The sequence below is a fragment of the Pleurodeles waltl genome, chromosome 6 (genome assembly GCF_031143425.1).
Source record: "Pleurodeles waltl isolate 20211129_DDA chromosome 6, aPleWal1.hap1.20221129, whole genome shotgun sequence".
NCBI lineage: Eukaryota > Metazoa > Chordata > Amphibia > Caudata > Salamandridae > Pleurodeles > Pleurodeles waltl.
The window spans coordinates 1,071,643,124-1,071,666,763 of record NC_090445.1 but is presented as its reverse complement, the minus strand read 5'-3'; the positions used below and the strand labels follow the sequence as shown (position 1 = coordinate 1,071,666,763).

The 23,640-nt window shown below is 43.6% G+C and overlaps 1 protein-coding gene across 5 annotated transcripts in view; it reads right to left on the bottom strand.

Moving 5' to 3' along the window:
- The window catches only part of RAP1GAP (RAP1 GTPase activating protein), a 431,870-nt gene that overhangs the window by 99,518 nt on the left and 308,712 nt on the right, over positions 1–23,640 (bottom strand). For all 5 annotated transcript variants that reach the window (XM_069240088.1, XM_069240087.1, XM_069240086.1 and 2 more), the window contains 2 exons: positions 13,031–13,210; positions 7,299–7,402 (listed from right to left, as the gene is read on the bottom strand). In XM_069240088.1, coding sequence (XP_069096189.1) covers positions 7,299–7,402; positions 13,031–13,210 — 284 coding nt within the window. The remainder of the gene's footprint in view (positions 1–7,298; positions 7,403–13,030; positions 13,211–23,640) is intronic.

Below are 23,640 nucleotides of genomic sequence, written 5' to 3'. Positions count from 1 at the left end.
GTTTTCTGTTGAAGTACTTTTAGGTAATTCTACAGTATGAACCTTGCTGGCAAGCAAGGCAGCGTTGTAGATGGCGTGGGAGTCACAGTGAGTCACAGGAACACATAGTTTGGTTGACAGAGGCCTTTTGGTGTAAAAACCCGTGGGATTACACGTCAACAGGTTATTTTCGATGGTGGACAAGATGTTCCTTGAAGAAATATGCTCCAAGTCTGATGGGAAAGCGAGAAGGAGCAAGTCAGACTGAGGGGAGATCTTGTCCAGGTCCTGGGTTGCAGTGCTTAATTTGTGAAAGAGAGAGTGCCGGTGCACGAACCTCTTCGCAAAAGCCCAAAACCTGTGCAATTGAACAACAGTGTGTCAAATATCAAGGATGGTAGTCTTAAATCCACCCCATGCCTCTCTAATCCACCGCCAGACACTCCCTGCCTCCTTCTCCTCACTCTTGCAAGTTCCTGCATTCTCTCTTTGTTACGTATTTTGCTTCTTTCTCTTTCTCCTTTTTCCTATTTCTTTGTTTTTCTCTCTGTTGCTCTCGGGAAATGTATGATGCAGAAAAATAAGTGCCAGCCCATAAAAATAGGTGCTGGAAGCCCCCACCGGCCACCACTGGCTCAAATTAAGCACTGCCTAGGTGTAATGCTCTTCAGAAGCCATGTTTTCTGGGCTTTTACAATGATTTTTCAGGAAGGAATGGTGGTGTTGCGGGTACTTATTTCTCTGTGCATAATGCAGCAGATTTTAAACATAAGTGGGTTAGTTCTTACTGAGTGGTGTGATGTGGTCAGACTTCTTTTAACCTTTGATGAATCAAGCAGTGGCAGTCAGGATCGAACATAGGACCAGTGATTTCCTGGTAGTCTCTGAGCAAGACACCAAGCAGCGTCATGTTCATGCACATAGGGGTATATTTACAAGAAAGTGGAGCATCGTAGATAATGCGTCACTTTTCTTGGCCCCATTGCGCCCCCCCCCTAACGACAACATGTCTGCGCCATATTTGCAATACGGCACACAATGGCGCACATTAGGCCAATAGCATCAAAAAACGATGGCGCTAATCCACAAAAGTCAAGGGAGGCCCATTGGATGCAATGGGAGTGTCACTTTAATGCCTGCCTAAGGCAGGTGTTGAAAATGACACTAAAAATGGCGCAGTGAAATCTTGTAACTTTCACTCTGCCATTTTTCTGAGCCTCCTAAGGGGGGAACGCCCCCTTGCATACATTATGCCTGGTACAAGCATAATGTAACACAAGTGATTACAAAGAGGCGCAATGCTAGCATTGCGCTACTTTGTAAATATGCTGCGACGAAAATGCCTCCTTAATGCCACATTGGTGTTACAAAAAATGAAAGTAATGTGGCACACAGAGGCGCAAGGGGCTTATAAATATGCCCCATAGTTTGCCATAGGGATTGGGTCAAACTACATCTGTAGCATTTTTTAGAGCACTGGGGTAGAGTTTGAGATGGTGTCACGGGCCGGCAAGAATAGCACTCTGAGCGCATCCCGAAGGGATAAGGTTGATGTCACAATAGTGCAATTTAAAAAAGACTGCCAAGACGGCTCCCATGTTATTTTGTTCTTTTGCTTTCTTTTATCAATATCTTGTTTATGGGTAACATCATTGGCAGCAGCATAAAGGCTATTGATTCAGCAGAATACTCCTGGTATTTTGCCTGCTGTGTTTCCACCTTCATAGCTCTTAAGTAATTTGCCTTTGACGGGATACACCCCGATGGGTCTCATATATGGCTACCCACCAGTATTTCATCTGGCCCACTTTGTTACTTTCCGCTACAGATTTTGGCTGCATTTCTGAAGTTCTGATAGTGAACACATTGTTCTGGCCTGAAGACCTCCAGAGAGTTTAACAGGCAAGAGATAAATGGAGCATGACAAAGCTATGTATCAAAACAATGTTACTTTGAAAAAATATAACCTTGCACCAACCTGAATGTTTTTTCAGCGTGTTGTGATGGAAACGTCCTCTGCATGGTAATGGATGTACACCTGTGCCCTGAGTGCCCCAGCTGCAGCAATATATGTATCCCTGGTACCAATTTTTCTTCATGGGCAAACCTGGATCATGCATGCCTGCCATAACTTACACCTGTCTCACAGACTGCAGTCTTGTTGGACCAGGAGGGGTGCACAAAGCATACGGCTGTTGAGGTAAAAGGCTACTTCCCTTTTCCAGGGTTAAGTAGCACCAGCGCAGTGGTGGCAGCATACTGTTTCTGTGGCAAGTAATTAGTAAATTAGCAGGTTTTTTTACCAGTGTCACTGGAGTGGGCTTACTGGTTCACTCATGTAAAGTTTCACTGTTGTCTACCTAAGACGCCCTTGCCCTACATCATGTTAGTATGTATCACTGTGCAGCACACATGTGATGGCATCTGCATGTTGTATGTGTGCCTGTGTTTTGGTACAGTGCATACAGACCTGTGGTTTCCATTTTTTAAACCAAGGGCCTTAGAGAGGGATGTGGAGGAAGAGGAACCACCCCAGACAGATTTGTGGATTGCCTACATTCTTGAGAGATAGGTGGCACACAACCTGGAGGAAGGGGAGCCGCCCTCTCTTGTGCACTTGAAGAGGGTTCTTCAGTTTTGTAAAGGTCAGTGGTGGGTGGGTTTGGGGGCCTGGGCATGTTTCAGGATGGAGATGAGGCTGATAAGGGAATTATAAAGAACAAAGCTGGGGTCCTAGGTAACTTTTCAGTAGGCTCAGTGAGGCTGACAGCCAGGTGTGATCCTCTAGTTACTCCCATGGGACTCTCAAGTTTGGAGTGGCTCCTGCAGACTGCTGCACATCACATGGCAGCTAGAGGCATCATTTCTTTGACACGCTCTAGTTGTTGCCAGGTAGCTCTGCCTTGTTTTGGTGGAGGCTGTTTACTTATACAGTCCTTGGCCGAATTAGATCGGAGGTGATACCTTTTAAAAATTGTAGCACTGAGCTCTTACTCTGTGTTTTTAAGATTTATTTTTAGTCTTACTTCCTGCTAAGTACTTTTCTTTCACAAGACGCTGACAGCTAGAGGCCTCATTTCTTTGACGCTCCCTAGTTGTTGTTGGGTAGCTGAGCCTAATTTTGGTGGAGGGTTTCTACTTAGGTATGGCCACGATAAATCTAATTGACAGCATTTTCCTTAAGATGTGGTGTACAGCTACCCAGGGTAATGTTGGAGTTCCATTACTGGAGCTCGGCTTCTTTGGTCGTATTGGCAATGACGATAAAACATGCTCTCGGTGAGAGTCTATTTAAGATAAGTTCTCAACAGTTAGATCTGTGTGTGAGCAAATCAGTCTTTTTGTCAGTTGATGTTTACTTGCCAACACTTTGCTATAGAGATGAGAGTCGCTTACATACGTTTGATGATGTGATTGGCTCAAGAGAACTCTAAAAGGTTCTATACTTAGGATAAAATAACAAATCAATGATATATCTTTGTGGTGATCTTCATGCCACTGATATCTGCTTGGGTCTTTGCGAGTTGACACCTATTGGAGAATAAGAAGCTGTACTTATCGAGTACCCCACTGCTGAAACTGACATACGTTAATAGGTTTACCAGTGCTTCACGGTCCTCGATGCTGAAAGTCAAAAGAGGTTGATTGAGAAATAAAATCTATATGTTACACATATCGAAGCACAGCGCGTGGTATATTTGGGGTATGGAAATTTATACTGCCGTGTTAGCCGTGGCATTACTGAAAACTGCACTCATATGTGCAAGCTGTGATCTGGAATATTGTCGCCGCAGGCAATCTTACAAAAATACGTATTTTAATCGACTAAAGCAGCAGCTGGTTTTAATGCTTCTTTGTAATAAACTGGGCCACTGTTTCAACATAAGTAATACATTTGCAGTCCTGTGACTTACTTTGATAACGAGGAATTATGTGGACTTAAGCCTTTATGAAAACACTGTCTATAACCTGTTTGATGTAGTGAAATTAATACTGCAGGGTTATTTGAACGCAATCAAGCATGCTATTTGCAGAATTATTTAGTATTCTTGTTCACATGTGTAACTTTTATTATAGATTTTGAAATTCCTTAAAAAAAGGACCATCCATTTAAACATAAAATTAACCATTTATTATCTTGCATGTCTGGTCTGCCCCCTGCAATTCGCCTCAAATATACAGTGTATTTGAATGCCAATGCATTATTGACAATTGTGTTACGATTTGGTATTGTACATTGGTCAGGTGATTGAATTGGCCTTCTTCCACACAGAAGTTTGTTCTCTACCGCATCAAACAGTGATGGAGAAAATTACCTCCGACCTCACATGAAGGTAGAGCTTCGTCCAATTTGAATCTTGTACGATTTATGTCCTATATATATACTAGTGCATTAACATCTTTATCAGACATCCATGGTTTTAAAACTCCTTTAACCCTTAGATGCCAAGAAAAACCTTTTCTGCTCCTCAACTTGACATGAGGGGACTTGGTGCAGACAGAGGCCAAAATCCACACCTTACACCCAGACATCAGAACATTTTCAAAGAGTGTGCACAGCAGATTCTGGGGGCAGTGATACTTGACATGAATGATATGTGGCTTGTAGCAATGCCCCGCACCCAAACCTCCCTGTCAATGACATCACCAGGTCAAGCGGAATCAGACAGCACAGCCGACAGCAGGGCAAGGACTTCACCTAAAGGTCAATTAGCCTATTGTTCGGTCACACCCAGTGGCTCTGGGGGTAGGAGAGTCTCAGCATGGATGGTCAAGGAACACACCCTATTCCAAGATGCTGCTGAGCATGGCTGAAAGGTGTGCCATGTTTGCTCTGGGACATGGAGGAAAGGAAGCATGTTCCGTGCCTAGTCCCCATGATGCTCCACATTTGGACATACGCGCTAGTCCCTGGGAAAATGAGGGCTTGGTGCAGGCCATTGCCTGAGGAGAGAATCGCAAGGCCTTGCTTTAGTTATGTGTTTTGTAAAGGGCTGGCTGGGGTGAATTGCTGCCTTATAGAACCCACAATAACATAGATGGCAGTCACAGGCGATTGAGTTCTTGGGTGAACCAATGTCTGCAACGGAGGAGGGGCAATGTCTGAAGAAAGCTTTTCAGTGCTGATCTTTGGTGGTGCTTGCACCCTGTACCCAATGTACATGACCAGCAGAGCATGCTGTGAGGTCAAGGGGTTGGGTCAAAGATGGCCTTGCACCTACAATCCACTGGGCATGCCCAACGGACTCTATATATGTGGGGGCATCTCCTTGTACCATATCTATAGTCCAGAGTACACAGCATTCAACTAGGCCCACTGAATTTAGGGCGAATATGATCTGGGAGCAGGATATGGCCAAAGTCATGTTCTGCACTCAATGTGTCTACTCTCCACTGTCAAAGGCCATATCCTGCATGCTCTAAGGCAGCGTACTTAGTGGAAAACATAGGCAAAGGCCACACACTGTACACATAACTGCTCCTATAGTGCACTGAGAATGGTCCAAAGCTGTACACTGCAGGTATTTTGGCAGAAAGGGGACAAGTTAATGTGAAGGCAACATCTGTGGGTGGAGAATAATGAGCACACCTCATTCCAATGGAGTCAAGGGGAACCTATTATGTGTGGTGCAGGATGTGTCCAGCTGTATTGGCGGCATGGGTACTGGACAAAGGACATGGATAAATAGCTTGCCTTGTGTTGAATGCCTAAATGGCATGAATGCAGGTCACTTCCGTCAGGTACTAAAGGCAGAGGCACAGGCTAATTCTATGTAGTTTTTGAAAGAGATCATTACAAAAATGGCAAAAACAACTGAAAACATGTTAACTGATGTTACGGTTGGTCACTAAAAATCAGCATCCAACCAACAAGAGACATCCGCTCAACAAAGGCCAGTTGGGATGTTATTGTTATGCTCCAAAACCCAAGAAGCTGTGAAAGTTCTGGTTTTGGCTAGCTCTGTAATTCTGCATTTGATTGCCTTGATAATTCCTAATCTTTCCCAGGACATGCACACATACATTTGGCTAGTTTCAGCAGGCGAAATCTTTGTGTGAAAGTAAAAAACGAATCTTGCTGATGGGGCCTGTAAATACTGCTACCGACCACAGCAGAATTAAGAGGCCACTTGAAATGAGAGGCTTAGAGTTCGATTTCTGAAGAGGTTCAAAAGCCAGCCATGGATGCCTGTCAATTAATATTAGTTATGGAGATACCTCAACAAAAGGCTGGATGGATTCACATCAAATCACAAAAAACACTGTGATGTAGTGAGCTCTGTATCTGTATGAACAGCAAGACCGGTGCTAATCTGCTTCAAGATTTTGAAATTCATGTTTGGTGAATGTGTTAGAATGGAAATGAATGAGAAACACACATTTTGAAGACCTCTGCAACTCTTTTTTGTTTTTACTTCTTGATCACTCTGCACGAAACTTTCCAAAACTCAAACCGAGGTGTGTAGATTTTTGTTTTTGAAACGTTTACTGCAGATTTGTCAGATGGGTGTCTTGAAAGTAAAACTGAACCATGAGACGGTCTCCCAGCTCTCTGACCTCCCGAGATAAGCAGTCTGCCTCATTACAGGGATCACTTGGAACCTGTGATACCATGTTCGGCATGCTCTGAGTTAGTGAGGAGCACAGTGCAGCCAATCAGAGTTGCAAGATGAGGTGATCAAGAGGCTTCAGAATCAATCAGGATCCAGCAGGGGAAAGCTCAATGTGTAGATGTACTGAGCAGTGGAAAATATGCAGTCCGCCAAATGTCACACAACATGTCTGATATGCACAGCCTCAGCTCATCTGCGTGACAGTTTTGGCACCCTGTGGGAATGTAGGGAAATTCCCAAATTGCGTGACTTTAACCTAAGATGTGTGACACCCGGCAGGACTGCATTTTGCCATGTATATATGCCAAATTACATGCAGGTTAACCAAAATGATGCCTTCTACCCCATCATGTGCCTCTTGTATGTTTTAGATTATCTTGTATTTAGACTTCTGTTTGTCTATTTCTTCCAATTGAATTCCTAACTTGCACAATATTCAACAAATGATAACATGTCTAATTCACCCATTTTGCTTATGGTCGTATGTACCATTTGATTTTACTTTTGTGCAAAATATTTGAACTAATTGATGTTTCAATTTAATTCTGTAAGTAATAGGTAAATAAATGTACCTGATAAATACTTCTCAGATTGTCCGATGGAGTTGTGGGGCTGTACAATATGATGAGACTCAGACACTTTCTTTTGAAGGTTGAGCCACAGATAACAAACGGGTCTGTAAACTGAAGTGTGTGGAACAATTACCTTAGAAGAAGCCGCAGATGTTCTTGGTCCCCGATTACATCATACTTCACAGAGAAGACCAGGTGCCCCAAAGCTGCATCCATGCAATAGTAGTTAAAATGTTCCTGTAGGAAGAAGATACATGGAACATTATTGGGGAAATTAGTCCTTCTACCAACAAACTAGACTTTATTATGGCTGCCCAAGAGATGGGGGTTTTCATTTCGTACACCCAGAGTTAACAATACCAGGTGCCCATTAACTCCAGGAGTGTGGAGTTAATAGGGTTTATGGGTTCAACTCCGAGAATGCCCTGATAAATAAAGGCTTACCAGGGGAATCATTAATTCTGGGTCCAATTCCACCAGTAATTCCACATTCGCCTTGTCACTTTTCCCTGGAGATGTCAGTCGCTGAAAGCAGTCAAAATCTCCTGGGGAAATATGGGAGGTCTTTGTTGTTTTCATGAACCTTGTTATATCAGATTGGGCAAGTAACAGAGTTACTAGATTGAGTAACCATCAAATATCCCACTATTAATAATGTCTAAGATATGAAATTTGTAAAGTCACTCTGCAACCCACAATGTGTCTGTTACTGAGAATAATTGAAGAACTAGAAACACCAGGTAGTACTTTTGTAGGAAAATGTCTCTGATGGCGTGGTTAACCCTTAACATTTTGCCTTTTGTTGATGCTAGTTATTATTGAAAATGTGCTGGGATCTTGCTAACCAGATCCCAGGACCAGTGTTCTTTCCCTAAACTGTACCTTTGTCTCCACAATTCGCACATCCCTGGCACACGGATAAGTCCCTTGTAAGTGGTACCCCTGGTACTAAGGGCCCTGTGGCCAGGGAAGGTCTTCAAGGGCTGCAGCATGTATTATGCCACCCCGGGGACCCCTCACTCAGCACATGCACACTGCCTCACAGCTTGTGTGGGCTGGTGGGGAGAAAATGCCAAAGACGACATGGCACTCCCCTCAGAGTGCCATGCCCACAACCCACTGCCTGTGGCATAGGTAAGTCACTCCTCTAGCAGGCCTTACAGCCCTAAGGCAGGGTGCACTATACCACAGGTGAGGGCATAGTTGCATGAGCACTATGCCGCTACAGTGACTAAGCCAAATCCTAGACATTGGTAGCCATAAATAGTATATGGTCTGGGAGTTGTCAAACACAAACTCCACAGTTCCATAATGGCTACACTGAATACTGGGAAGTTTGGTATCAAACTTCTCAGCACAATAAATCCACACTGATGCCAGTGTTGGATTTATTGAGAAATGCACACGGAAGGCATCTTAGAGATGCCCCCTGTATACCAGTCCAACTACTAGTGAGAGGCGGACCAATTTCTGCCAGCCTGCCACATCCAGACGGGTTTCTGGCCACATGGGGTGAGTGCCTTTGTCACTCTGTGGCCAGGAACAAAGCCTGTACTGGGTAGTGGTGCTTCACACCTCCCCCTGTAAGAACTGTAACATCTGGCGGTGAGCCTCAAAGGCTCAAGCCTGGTGTTACAGTGCCCCAGGGCACTACAGCTAGTGAAGATGCCCACCTCTCCGGACACAGCCCCCACTTTTGGCGGGAAGTCCAGAGGAGATAATGAGAAAAACAAGGAGGAGTCACCCACCAGTCAGGACAGCCCCTAAGGTGTCCTGAGCTGAGGTGACCCCTGTCTTAGGAAATCCTCCATCTTGTTTTGGAAGATTTCCCCCAGTAGGATTAGGGATGTGCCCCCTTCCGCACAGAGAGGAGGCACAAAGAGGGTGAAGCCACCCTAAAGGGCAGTAGCCATTGGCTACTGCCCCCAGACCTAAACAGACCCTTAAATTTAATATTTAGAGGTGACCCTGAACCCAGGAAATCAGATTCCTGCAACCTGAAACAAGAAGAAGGACTGCTGGCCTGAAAGCCCCACAGAGACGACGGAGACAACAACTGACTTTGCCCCAGCCCTACCGGCCTGTCTCCAGACTCAGAGAACCTGCACAGTGACGCATCCAGTGGGACCAGTGACCCCTGAGGACTCAGAGGACTGACCTGCACCTAAAGGACCAAGCAACTCCCGAGGCAGGGGCTCTGTCCAAAACTGCAACAAAGAAACCATCTTTAAGGAGACTCCAGCCTCACCCTGGAAGCGTGAGTCTTCACACTCTGCAATCGACGTCCCCGGCTTGTGTCCAGAAGAACAAACACCACAGTGAGGACTTCCAGGTGACTCCAACGATGTGGACAGCCTGAGTCAACCTCCCTGCACCCACACAGCGACGCCTGCAGAGAGGATCCAGAGGCTCCCCTTGACCGCAACTGCCCAGTAACAAAGGAACCCGATGCCTGGAAGAAGCACTGCACCCGCAGCCCCCAGGACTGAGACGAACCAACCACCAGTGCAGAAGTGGCCGGCAGGTGGCCCTCATCCTAGCCCAGTCAGTGGCTGGCCCGAGAAGCCCCCCTGTGCCCTGCCTGCATCGCCAGAGTGACCCCTGGATCTCTCCATTGATGCCTATTACCAACCCGACACCTACTTTGCACACTGCACCCGGCTGCCCTGTGCCTCTGAGGGTGTATTTTGTGTGCCTGTTTGGGACCCCCCTTGGTGTTCTACAAAACCCCCTAGTCTGCTCCCCAAGGACACAGGTACTTACCTGCTAGCAGACTGGAACCGGAGCACCCCTGTTCTCCATAGGCGCCTATGTTATTTGGGCCTTACTTTGACCTCTGCACCTGACTGGCCTTGTGTTGCTGGTGCTTGGTGTTTGGGGTTGACTTGAACCCCCAATGGTGGGTTGCCTATGCCCAGGAGACTGAACTTGTAAGTGCTTTACCTATCTGAGAAGCTAACCAATACTCACCTCCCTCAGGAACTGTTGATTTTTGGAGTATCCACTTTTAAAATAGCTTTTAGCCATTTTTTCTAAAACTGTGTACATTACTGTTTTAATTCAAAGTTCCACACTTACCTGTGTGAAGTACCTTACAATGTATGTACTTACCTAAATTCTGAATCTTGTGGTTCTAAAATAAATTAAGAAAATAATATTTTTCTATATAAAAATCTATTGGCCTGGAGTTAAGTCTTTTAGTGTGTGTTCTTATTTATTGTCAGTGTGTGTACAAAAATGCTTAATACTACCCTCTGATAAGCCTACTGCTCGACCACACTACCACAAAGTAGAGCATTAGTATTATCTAATTTTGCCACTGTCAACCTCTAAGGGGAACCCTTGGACTCTGTGCACACTATCTCTCACTTTGAGATAGTTTATACAGAGCCAACTTCCTACAACCTTGCAGCTCTTAAATGTGTCATGGTGTAAAACATCTCTGGATCTCGGGTCTACGCCTACACCAGGTCCATTAATATTCCTTTTCAAAGATCACTTTTAGCTGAGTTCTCTATTGGATTTTATTTGGCCTAGTCTATTTCACTCCTTTCTTTTTTTGTCTGCATCCTCATTTTTGTGGTGTGATTCAATTTCTTGCTAAACATTGACATGCTCCATGCACCTCCTCTCGTGTGCCAGTGTTCGGTCTGCATATCGATTATCTCTGCATATCCACTGCCTTTGCACCTCCACATCTTTTTTTTAAATGGAACTACTCAGCCCTCTCTACAGCTGTACTTTCCACTTTCTTTCCCTCTTTATGCAGCTTTCATATACCAACATCCACTTCCTACTCACAACACGTTCCAAATCTCTATACATGAACTATCCACTTCCACTCTTCGTGAACCTCCACTGTATGTAGACCTCCGCTCTTCCTGTCTTATTTTTCTATGCACCTCACTTAGTTATTTTTCTAACCTCTGCATCTTTTCTTTGTCACGTAAAAGGTCATTTTTATTAGTATCACTGCTGCTGAAACACAAGCTGCTGTCCCCTTGCTTTTTGCTGTATGGACCCTGGGGCCTTACATGGTGGTCGCCTTTCATCCATTTTTCCATAAGTCACCACACTGCTTCCTCCTTCAGTATTTGAACTTGTGCATCTACTGGGATCATTGCAGATTATAGTGATATAGGGGAGCTTTAGCGTCTAGACATTACCTTCTGCATGCTGTCAGTCGCAGAACTACTCACTGGCTGATTACTCCACTGATTACTCCACTCCAGATGCCAACATGAGAAAAAAGAATTGGGAGATTTGGAAAAAAGACCTGGGGGCAGGACTGAGCAGAAAAATACCAGGTTGCAGCTGTACCCTAAATCACAAGTACTTCTTCCTTCTGCTGACACTGCTCCACATTTGGTCATGGAAGAATTTCAGGCTATACAGAAAGAGGGTCCCCTACTGGTACATCACTACGTGTTCCAAAGACCTCTTGAGACGCTGAAGTTATTTTAGGATCAATACCCATTCAATTCCTTGGGCCAGTCTGGTGAGACTAGCAAAGGCACCAACACAGAGGGATGTTTCTGAGATATGGTGACTTTCTGTTACTACCGTTTGACCACGTGCCTATTTTGTCTGAAAATAGCCACTAAATATCAGCTGACTCGGTCCTCAAGCAGAACGTTTAGCAATATTTTTTTCTTCAAATCCTTAGTGCAGAGGTTCCCAACCTTTTGACCTCTGTGGACCCCCATTTTTTAATTAAGGGAACCAAGGGACCCCCACAGAATCATTAATGGAATCGGGGACTCCTCACTGAGTCATTACTGAAAGCTGGGGACCTAATCTTTTAAAATTATTTAATTTTCTAAGCAATGTAGTGCATGCAGGTGATTGTAACTACTGTCTCTAAAATCACTGGAAACTTTAGAATGTGAATATGGATGAGGCCACATCACCCCCCACTTGAAATGGGTAATTTGGGTGCTTTGTTATACAAACTTTGGTCACCAATGGCTTGTATTTCATAGGGTTATTTCACGTGTAAAGAGATGCAATCCGCTAGTAAAGTAATATCTGTCTCAAGCAAGCTCTTTTTAAACTACAAATGCTACCCACACCTTGCGGTCAGTCTTTGCCCAGGAAATCAGGTTGTACATGTTAAAGCCACATTACCATATATTAATGCACATTAGGGATCGCCTAGCACAGAGAGACTCATTGTTCTATTTCAGCGTTGCTGGAAAAGTGTTATGATGTCCTGTGTAAATGCCTCGACTTCAACGTAAAGGCCGTCATTATGATTTGGGTGTTATTGAATGCAATAATTATTGTATCCGATAATCGACACCATGGTGCCTGGTATTTATCAAGTGCAATACTCACTGCCTATTATCAGTTTTTGAAGAATAACATGAGTTTTAGTGCAAGATTTACATGTTCTGGTAGACTAAGCGGCATTTTCACCTGATAAATATCAGCAGGTTTGACTTGCTATTTATCACAAAACTCATAATTCCAATATGTGCGGTAATACAGGTCACTGCACACATCAGAATTTTTCAGCCCACTTGTATTAAGGGGTAAAATAATGATGGGCCAAGCATGTCAATGGACCAGCCTAGTATAGTCTTGCACATGACGTCTTAGCATGCTTCGCATGAAAGCCCCACTTAACTCTTGTAATGGGTTATATATTAAATCCTGCAATGCAAATGAACTCTTCCATGATTTGTCATACTATCTCGGAAGGTTTTGCCATGGTTTGGCCAGAAAGTCCCACCTTGTACAGGAAATCCAGTCATGCAAGAAAATCCCAATGATGTCCAGCTCCTGAATTCCTGTTCCCCAGTGGAAGTCCCTCTCCTCAATCCCATTTTAAAAGCTCTTCCCCGGTCTGGAATTCAACATTACCTTTCCCAGAAAATGTTTCCGGTATAATCTGGCCATGTGGTTGCATTCTAACTTCATCTTCGTGGTTGGCGGTGACTGTGTTTCTTGTAGGCTTATCAGCTCGTGGTTCGTCCCTTCGATCCAGTAGCCTCCAAACTGTGGCAGCAGAATGAGAGGAAAGGGTCCTTCGCGGCCCAGAACCTGTGACGCAAGTAGGGAACAGACATGAGGAGAGAGGACATATTATTTGCTATAAGAAATAGATTGCCTGGATATAGGTGATAACCTTGCACCTGAAACCACCACTAGTTTATTTAAAAGAAAATGTATGAAACACACATCTGTCATCCAGCAAACAATTAAAAAAACAAAAACAGTAAGTAATTATGCCTTTTTGTGCCTGGATAGCATTTTCTCCAAATTAGTTGAGTAGTCCCAGTGGACAAAACCGTTGCTCTAGTGTTTTGTTTAGTCAATATCCACTACTTTATGCTGACACGCCCTTTGTTATTTTACATTCAGTTCCTTCCCTGGTACTGTTTGCATTGTAAACTTTTTAATGCAAATTATATTATATTATATTATATTATATGCCAATATGTCTGGCTTTAAAGAAATGTATGGTACTGTGAAGCATTACACTTAGATAGCATGCAATCATATATGTATTTGTGCAGAAGCAAACAACTGTTAACATTGGTGTAATTTAAAAGGCCAGGTTACAGTTGCACTTTCAAGTCAGAGTAAAAATCCATGTAGGTTAATGACTACCCTCCTTCCATCTGTGCTGCCGCCAAAGAAAAACACCATAAATTATCTAGTTGCCTAATAAACTTTCATAGCTTTGCAATGCCATGCTTGTGCCCTGAAAATTCAAGCTCAGGCATCTGTATAAATGAGCAAAAAGATCACACCAGTGTGGAGGTCAAACACTTTTTTGGGGAATCACACAACATCTGTCCAGTCAAAACGTACTCAAGGCTCTCACATAAGGGTGGAGCCAAAGCCCCTTTCCTGTTATTCTCACTTGTCATGCGACAGCTGTGCTGCCAAGCCAGACCCTGAAAATGGAGATAATGGGAACCGTTGAGCTTTAGAGTCTGATATTGCTATTTTAAGTGCCAGTCAAAGTTATTGTAACTAGTATGACAACCATGTCCCACAGTGGGGACCCCATTTTATAATTCATCAGTTCCTAATGAAGGTCTGTGGGCAAGTCAATAGAGGTAAATGTGATAGTTTTGTGTTATAACGAGTCTCGCAATTTGTAAACACGTCACGCAACCGCGACAGACAGCAATACTCTATGACTGAGTTACTCAGGATCCCAGAAATAAGAACATTTAAAAAATGGTTCCCGACATTTATGGAACACAAACGTCCCTTAAAAAGTCGCAAAGTGCACCGCCAGGATTTCACACTCGCCTGGCTGCAGATTTCTGACTATTTGGTATTCAGACTAATACCTGGAAAACTGCTCTAGTCACACATTTCTATGTATATATCTGGAAAACTTTGGTTAATTTCCAGTTTAAGTGCAAGAAGATATAAAACATATATTTTCTTTTCTCTAACTCCACAGGAATATTTCCCCTGGGAGAAAGTCTCAGCCCGGAAGGCCACCAATTTTGGTGGTATTTTCTTTCTTCCTTAGAAAGTAATTTACTCCCCTACCCTTCACGGAAGTTAATCTCTGGCCTTTTCCATACATGGGAAAGGGTCAGAGATGAGTCTCTGAATACCTACAAAGATGTATCTGGGCACCTTGAGAACAGGGAGCTTAATGGGCTCACAAATCTGACAGTCAGTTCTTGTGAAATAGTGTTTTTATGTCCTATTCTTTTTTTATCCACTGCTTTTGTGCCGAGGTGTTATGAATTTAATTAATTGAACATCAATAGGCTTAAACTAAATTCGGCTTTAGTAAGTGTTCACAAAGTTACAGAACATCCCCGTCCTGCAATGCCCATTCTCTTTCTGTTCCTAGCCCTTCCTCCATGATCGCCCATTCGCAAAATGCCTGGGGTAGCGGAAGTGACATCACACGCCATTTGACCTTTACTTTTACACGCACATATGCTTACACACACACACTTTTACGCACACTCACATAAACAGACTCTTACCCGCAAGCATGCACACACCATACATTTAAAAGTATGTTTACTTACCTCAAATGCCAGTGAGGGTGATATTCTACCTAATTGTACTCTATTCTTCATTACACTAATAGTGAATTATGTATTTTTAGGGTCGAGCCTGCGTTGCATGCGCTCGCGCATGCGTATCGCAGCGAGACGCTTTAGTTCTTAGAAAAGGGTTCGGAGACCTGTCGACGTCACATCAGTGTGTTTCATTGGTTCGTGGGCTTGCCTAGTAAAATCTGCTTGCTTTCATTAGTGGAAGGCATGTACACGTCATGCCTTTTCCGGTGGATAGCCCTCCTCGAGCGCAGAGACCAAGTACAGAAAACATGCAAGGCTCGCTGTTTTCTGTCGGATCGTGGACTACTTTTTCTCTATTTTCCTAGCGCGATTTCGCTTGGCAGAAGTCTAGCGCTTTACACAGTTCATTTCACTTTTTCGGGTTACGTACATAAAAGCACTTTTGCCGATAGAGGAAAAGTCAGGTTAGGAGTTTACAACGCTATCTGCTCTAACATGAGCAAACGCGAGACCCGTTGCATTGCACATGCTTGTTTTCTATAAGTGTAATAAAACACTGACAGAAAACAAGGAAAATGGAGCTCCAATTTGACCTTCAACTGATGTCTGCAAGGACAGCTGCCCCTGTGCTCCTGGTACCGATTTTGCCACCTCTGAGGCCAGAGGTCGCAAAGGCAGTGCTAGGGGTTCCAAGGGGCAAGTCAGGGGTCACAGTTGTGACCCCTGGTGACCCCTAAATGACATGCCTTCCTCATATATTTACTGACACAGAAATGGTTTTGTAAGTGATCCTCTTTAGTGAGCGCAAATGTGGTTTTGCAATCATAAAAATCTATTTTCTTTGTGCTAATTAAACGTATGAACAAACAGTTCCGAGAACAGCCCAACAAAAGTTGTCAGGTAAAAGCCAGCTGATAAGGGAATCTGGGGCCAGATGTACAATGCTTTTTCCTGGTCGCAAATGCCCTGATTTGCAGAATCGGTCCGTTTGCAACCAGAAAAAAGCATTTCTGGATGTACAGACCCAATTTTGCGATTTGGTAATTCATTACTGAATCGCAAAATGTTTTTGCGCATCTCTATTAGGAAGGGGTTCGCCAAGGGCGACCCTTCCTCATAGCGAGTCACAGGGCCATGTAAGATTGTTTTGCAACTGTGAATGCGGTCGCAAAACAATCAAAGTTAACACCATTTTCAAATTGGTGCTAAACCATTCACAAACTGCAAGGGGTCCCCATGGGACTCCTTCTCCTTTGTAAATGGAAGCAAAAATATTTTTCAGAGCAGGTAGTGATCCCACGGACCACTTCCTACTCTGAAAAATGAAAAGAAAACTTTTAATTTTTTTCTTTGAAATGCATCTGGTTTTCCTTTAAGGAAAACGGGCTACGTTTGGAAAAAAAAAAAACTGCTTCAATTAGAAAGCAGTTACAGACATGGGGGCCCGCTGTCCACAGCAGGTCACGATACCTGTGAGTGCAGCCATTCCCAATAGGGTCGCAAATTGCGACCTATGTCATGAATATTGATGAGGTAGGTAATTTGCCTAACACTGTAGTACATTTTGTTTTGCGACTCACAATTTGCGATTCCAAAACAGATTGCAAATTGCGAGTCGCGAAACAAAAGGTCATACATCTGACCCCTGGAGAGTTCCTGAAAGATCAGCCTTGCATCTTGGAGCACGCAGCAGCCACAGGAGGGAGTGTGGCAGCCAAGAAGAATAAAGTGTACACCGATTGTGCACAAATTAATTAGGATAATCCTTGTAAATCCTTACTAAGTTATTACTTCCCACTCTTAGGCCCTCATTATGAATGGACCGGTTTTCCAGTTTGCAAAGGAATTGGAATCATGGGTTTTCACTAATTACCACATTTTTTCTAGGTACATTTTGGAAAATGTCCCGCGAATAATGTTACATGTAGATTTTAGTGAGGAAGGCATCACCAAATCCGCATGTTATTCTCCATTTGGATGGCGAAAACCTTGGCAGAAGGTATTTATCTGCCCCTATAAATACTGATTCCTTGGGTGTCGTTTTTTTTATAAAGGCCGATAAATGATGTATATCTTAATGAGATGCTCCCAATGAGGACAAATGTGTATGATATTTGTCAGTGACGTAACATAGCTAAGCATCTAGCTTAATTAGTTTAGTTGCCCCTTTCTTAATTCCCTGTAAATTTCCTAAGGGTTGACACAGCCGTTTAGGGTTTCTAAAAGTAACATTTCAATCGAATAAAAATGGATGCTTTCCACCACCGCCAAAGTCAAAGTCCCTGGTTTGTCTTGAAGCCCTGGTGCAGGTAAGATAGCAATTGAACCATCAAGTCCACCTTAGGGAAAACTCGTGACCATGCCTTTACAAAATAGTGCTGCTCAGCCATGATCCTAACAACATAAACCAGCCTAAATAGACAGGGGGGTGGGGATGCTGGGTTTCTCGAGGTGAAGCATCTGCATCCCAATCAATTTTACTATGCACATAGAAGCCCGTTAGTTTCATGAAATATGCTATAAGACAAGAGCAAGTATTTTTTTTTAGCCACTTATTTTCTAGATAGTGAACACTCTGCTCGCTGCCCTGCAACAGCCACAAAACGCGTCTTTACAAAGATCTAGCCAAAGCGCTTTTGTACTTTTTTTAACAATGTATTTGCCATGAACACATACTCTACTTACATCAACATTTCAGTCAAGTCTGCTACACTCCTATGTACCGCCCTTCTCCTTGTTTCAATAGCTTTACTGTCACAAAATGTAAAATGCCTGCTTTCTCTTACTCTGTTTGCACCCCAAACCATTTTAACACATTTTATAAAATCGGTAGGACAATCTATTATATACCAAAATATCCCTTTATGTGAAATCCTTAAGTTGTCTAACAATTTTGGGGCAGATTTATGAAAAGTGGTGCTGTACCTAGTACAGCGCCACTTTTCTTGTGCCCCTTAACGCCTCTCTTATGCCACCATGTATGCGCCGTAATTAAAATTCAGCGCTCCATGGTGGTAGTTAGGGAACTAGCGTCATAATGTTTGGCGCTTTGCAGGACTGGCGTAAAAAATGTTGACGCTAACCCTGCAAAGCACCCAGAGGCCCATTGAAAACAATGGGAGCCTACTTTTAATGCCTCCTGTGAACAGGCTTTAAAAATGCCGATAAAAATGATGCAAAGAAATCTCTTAGATTTCTTGGGGCCATTATTTCTGCCCCCCTCCCTAACGGGTGAACTCCCCCCTGCATACATTATGCCTGGGCCAGGCATAATGTGGCGCAGGGGGGTTACAAAGTGGCGCAATGCAAGCATTACGCCACTTTGTAAATATGGTGCGGTGTTTTTGGCCATCTAATGCCACATTAGCATGAAAAAAATATGCTAATGTGTTGTTAGATGGTGTTAGGCTCTCTTAAATCTGGACCTTAGTATCTAAAATAGGGGGCAAACTAGAATTTGATCATTTAGATGAAAAAAAGTATTAAAAACTACTGCACATACAACTTAATGCGAGTTCAGCAAGCAAACTAACATGTGGTATGTGCCAGGCATTTATTAAGAGTAATTCTTCCACTTCTGTGCCTCAGGAGCTTTTTGACTCTAATGTTCCAGGACTCTTTTTCAATAGAGTCAAAGGAGTCTATGGCTATTGCGTTTTGTTATGTTTCGTCCTGTTTCGAAGTAGGTCATTTTAAATAGTGGTTGCCAATGTTAGTATAATCATTTGTACTGTTTATTTATGGATTATATTGGAGAGTGGCTGGCTTTGGATAACGACTAATTCCCCCAGTTGACCTGTGTGGAGCACTATCAGTAAGGGAGTGTGTGCCAAAGCATTTTGTTATAAATATGAAAACAAGCCTTTGCTAAGCATATTGGTCTCAACTCTAAAATGCTGAGTATTTGGTGTTGCCAATCTTATTTTTACAGTTGGCTGCATCTGCATAAATCAAAGCGCATACACAAGAATGCAATGGAAATTTTGCTATGGGTCCAAACTGTAATTAGCTTTTGAAAATGTGTAAATGAAGCATGCACTTGTTCCCTGAAGCAAACAACAGGCTGCCCTGAATCGGCATGGATGACTCATCTGAATCTGACAGAATACGCAGGGATGGCAGGGAGGACCGTTTTAGGGATTAAAGTCTCAAGTCGTGCTTGGATGTCACATCCAACTTGACCAGTTTGATGGGGTTCTTCATATGACAATTGGGGCACACAGTCACAGGCAAATGTTAGCTGACACTTGGTCAGGGCCTTTCATTTGCCTCCCCTGCTTGTCAGGCCCCAATACAGTCAGCCTCTTCTTGACTTTACAGTTCCACAGCCTGTTTGATAGGTCTGCTGGGTTTACATGTAACATTTGGGATGCACTTTAAGGGCAAAGGCCGGAGGACAAAACAATTCTTGTGTGTTCATGTCTGGTTGTGGAAAACTCAGCTATGTTCCACTGAACTTCTGTCTCTGAGGCTGTTGTGAGTACAGGGACTACCTAAGCCTGGATTTTGGTGTTGGAGTTCAGAGGACACTAGGATTAACACAGTACGCTCCTTTTGCACACCCTTTTTAGAGCCCAAGTTTAGTGTGGCTGAAGACTTCAACCACCTTGGACATGCCCAAGGGTTAGCCCCGAAAACGTTTACCCTGTTGGTTAGACTGTCACCTGTGGTAATTCCCACCCTCTAGGTAGATTCAGACATAAATATGCACCCACTTCAGAAAACTCCTGGTCTTGTGGAAGATCTGATGACTGAACCTGCTACTTGAGACCTGAGAACATCCTAGAAGACAGATCCTGCTCTCTCTCTTCTGCCAAGTATAAAAAAGGGGAATCGAATAGTCGTAAAACTGATCTCTTGTTAAAGCTACAGGGTCCCAGTGAGCTACAAGAGGCTTTTTCCTGCAACTGTCCAGTAGATTAGTTGCAACTGGGCCTGGACTGGACTCTTGTTTGCCTCTGTCTGTCACAATGTGAGTTCTAAATCCTCTTTTGAGGCCCTGGTGTGCTTTAGAAGTGTACATCTGTGGTGTATGGGACTTAAAAGGACTAAAGTCAGAAAATAAAATATTTGCCCAGGACTAATGTGGTTAGTGTATCTGAACCACGCACCATCGTTGTCAGCATCAAATTGCGCTTACGTCCTGGCCCACCCTGACCATTAACTATCATTGGTGCTTTGTACCTCTTGGTACTATTTCTGCTTAAAACTTAAAAAATGCATGTCTCTGGTTCCTCTTATTAGATTTTGTTATTTTTATGTCACTTTGTTTATTACATTTTACTCTATGTTTCTAATTTGTTTTGAGTTTTTTATTGTGTTGCATTTCGACTTTATTGCTGTTTTGTAGAATATGCATAACTACTTTAAATATTGTCTCTAAGCTAAGGCTGTTTGCTCTGCACTATTATTACCAGGGGGATTGACGTCAGGTTTATTTAGTTACTTTAGTAGTTCACCCTGACAATAATTGTAATTATTACTTGGGGGTGACTATTACTCCAATCAAGTAATAACCCTAATTCTTACATTCATGAAGTAAAAATTGCAAAATAATGAATGTGGTATTTTGTTGAAAATGTGAATTGGAGTGGGTGTCTCCTCTCAGAGATGTGATGTTCTACTTTAGAAGAGAGCTGGAGACACTTATGGCTAGACTTCTCAGGGCGCAAACGCTCTGACTTGTAAAATAGGATGGTTTGTGACCACAAAATAGGTTTTTCATATGCACATATAACATTTCTTGATCTGTAAGCTTTTGCCAACTCTTAAAATTAGATTTGAATGGATACTGCTTCGCAATTTGGAAGGAGCGTGTTGCAGGTTTCAATTCAATACCATATAAATCAATGGGTGTCCACTGAAAATCTTGACGTACACCGTGGACAAGTTATCAGCTTTCAAGTTGGGGTGGTAACAGATGCACAAAATAGAAGAAGTCCTGTTAAGATCCCTTCTCATTTTTAAAATGTGAAAAAAAGTTCTCTGGGAGAGTCAGTTATCCAGGAGACCATTGCCAACTCTGAGGGAAACTTTTAAAAAAAACATATTTTTTAAAAATACATAGTTACAGACATGGGCCCTCATTATGACCTTGGCGGGCGGAATGTCTGACCGCCGGGCGGCCGCCAATGCAGCCGCACTCCCGCCGCACCCATCAGGAGATCCCCGCTAGGACTCCACGTACTGCCAGCCTTTTCCTGGTGGTTCAAACCGCCAGGAAAAGGCTGGCGGTAGGGGGACTCGTAATCCCATGGGCAGCGCTGCTTGGCGGATTAAAACCGCCGGGACCACTGTGGCGGGAAACCGCCGGTCCCGGCGGTGCGACCACGGCGCATCTGCAGCGGTCGTAATCCCCCTGGAAGCACCGCCAGCATGTTGGCGGTGCTTCCTCCAGAACAGCCCTGGCGGTCTTGGACCGCCAGGGTTGTAATGACCCCCATGGTGATCTGCGGACAGTTGTAGGCCACCATGTATGCGATCACAGCGAATCCGACTGAGTTGCAATTTGTCACCTACCTAATGAATATTAATGAGGTAGGTTAAATTGCAGCTCAATGCGATTTGGAATTTTGCAAAGCGACCTATTAGTACAGAAGGTTGGTTCACAAAATTCCATCATGTTCGCTAAAATACTGGTTGGAAGTTGGGGCCAGTTTTTGTAAGCCTAAGGCCCTTATGTATTAATGGATACAAAGTACAAATTAGCTCTATGCCACATGTGTTTAAAATGGTTAGTAAATGATGCTTTTTTATCTCTTGCTGTGCTGCATGAGCACCCACATAAAACTGCAATAAATGGGAGTCTAACTCTCTTATAGGTGAGGAGTGCAGTGGTTCTTTCCAATGGCAGCTGTAGCGTCTATGTAATGGGGTGCAGTAGCTGTATCTTGTGCAAGTGAAAGATGGAGACAAAACAACCACTTTGTAGAATCAGCACTCTGAATATAGGAGAATGCCAGTCACTGGAGAGTTCCTTCACGCCAGGCCTATTTGGCAAGGTACCAACACTCGCTCGGGGAAAACAAAACAGGAATTAGCCCTGGATTATCATGATCGAATTACACCAGGCACACTCCAAGTCCAATAACCTCCTGACATTTCATCCTAATGAGCCATTCTTTTAAGCCCTGAGGAGATTATGGTCCTGATTTAGAGTTTGGTGGACCGGTTACTTCGTCACAAACGTGACAGATACCCCGTCCGCCTTATTACGACGTCCATAGGAAATAACGAAATAGTAATATGGCGGACAGGATCTCTGCTCTCGAAATCAGGCCCCCGTGTTTGCAAATACTTATGTCACTTAACCCACATAATGCAGGCACATGCCCCAACCCAAGGCTGCTGCACACAGCAGGGACTTTGCACTCTCACCTGACAGGTAGTAGGTGCTCTGTGGTTAATAACTCTTGCCATTCATGAGCATCTTAATTTATAATTTGATTAGTTTTTTTGTTTAATGCGCTATGAAGCATCAAGTGACAAGGTATACTTTTCATATAGTGCTCTCTCTGACTTGAGTGTCCACTGAGAGCCTGAGAAGTAATGCCCACATACTAGACTAGTTAAAGCGTCAGCAGCATACGTCATTCATAGCTTCACATGATGTCCCTGCTCATGTAGTTCCTGGATGCTCATTTCATTTTAAGGCATTGCACAGGGGTTCTGACAGGGAGGGGTGTCTGGAACCACTCCCTCATGCTCAAGGGAGAGTACTGGCACCTTTCTAATTTCGCCACTCTAGTAGAGTAGTTAAATGTACCCCACTCCTCAACATTCTGAGGACAGTAATGTGAGCCATTCCATGTTGCCACACGCAGTACAGTCTAACAGAAGACAATTAATCCTTAATCTCAGTCAGCACAGGTAGCATTATTATGTATGTAGGGGTATTTGTAGAACTTGGACCTACTTGATTCCCATGAAGAGCTGACGTGGGGACATGACCCTGAAAAGTTAGTCACTGGGAGTAGTGGGGACTGTGTTTAGTTTGACAATGGTTTCCAGTGCTCGGCACAGCACTTTAGTCTCAACACTGGCACTAATGATAGCCTACCACATGGTAGGGCTGCCGGCCCACTTTTCAGATAAGCAGAACAAATTCTTAATAACCCAATATTCATTAAAATGATCAATACCACCTACCAATGCGATTCAAATAACTGTGGGTGACATGGAATAGTCTGAATTGTCACAGTTTTAGTAGTGGTGTTGTTGCTGTCATTGGCAGAGCTTGCAGGGCACTACGTGGTGCAAGCTGTTGAAGCCTCCTACTTCTTTACAAATTAGGCACTGAGTGGGAGGAATACTGCTCCTTGAAGAGGTGTGTCTTTAACTTTTTTTGTGAATTGTAGAAGAGTCAGAGCTGATCTGGATGTTGATAGGGATGATGTTCCAGATCAGGGAAGCATTAACAGAGAGGGCTCGTCTTTTGTTTTACGTGCTGCAGTGGTTTGACTCCAC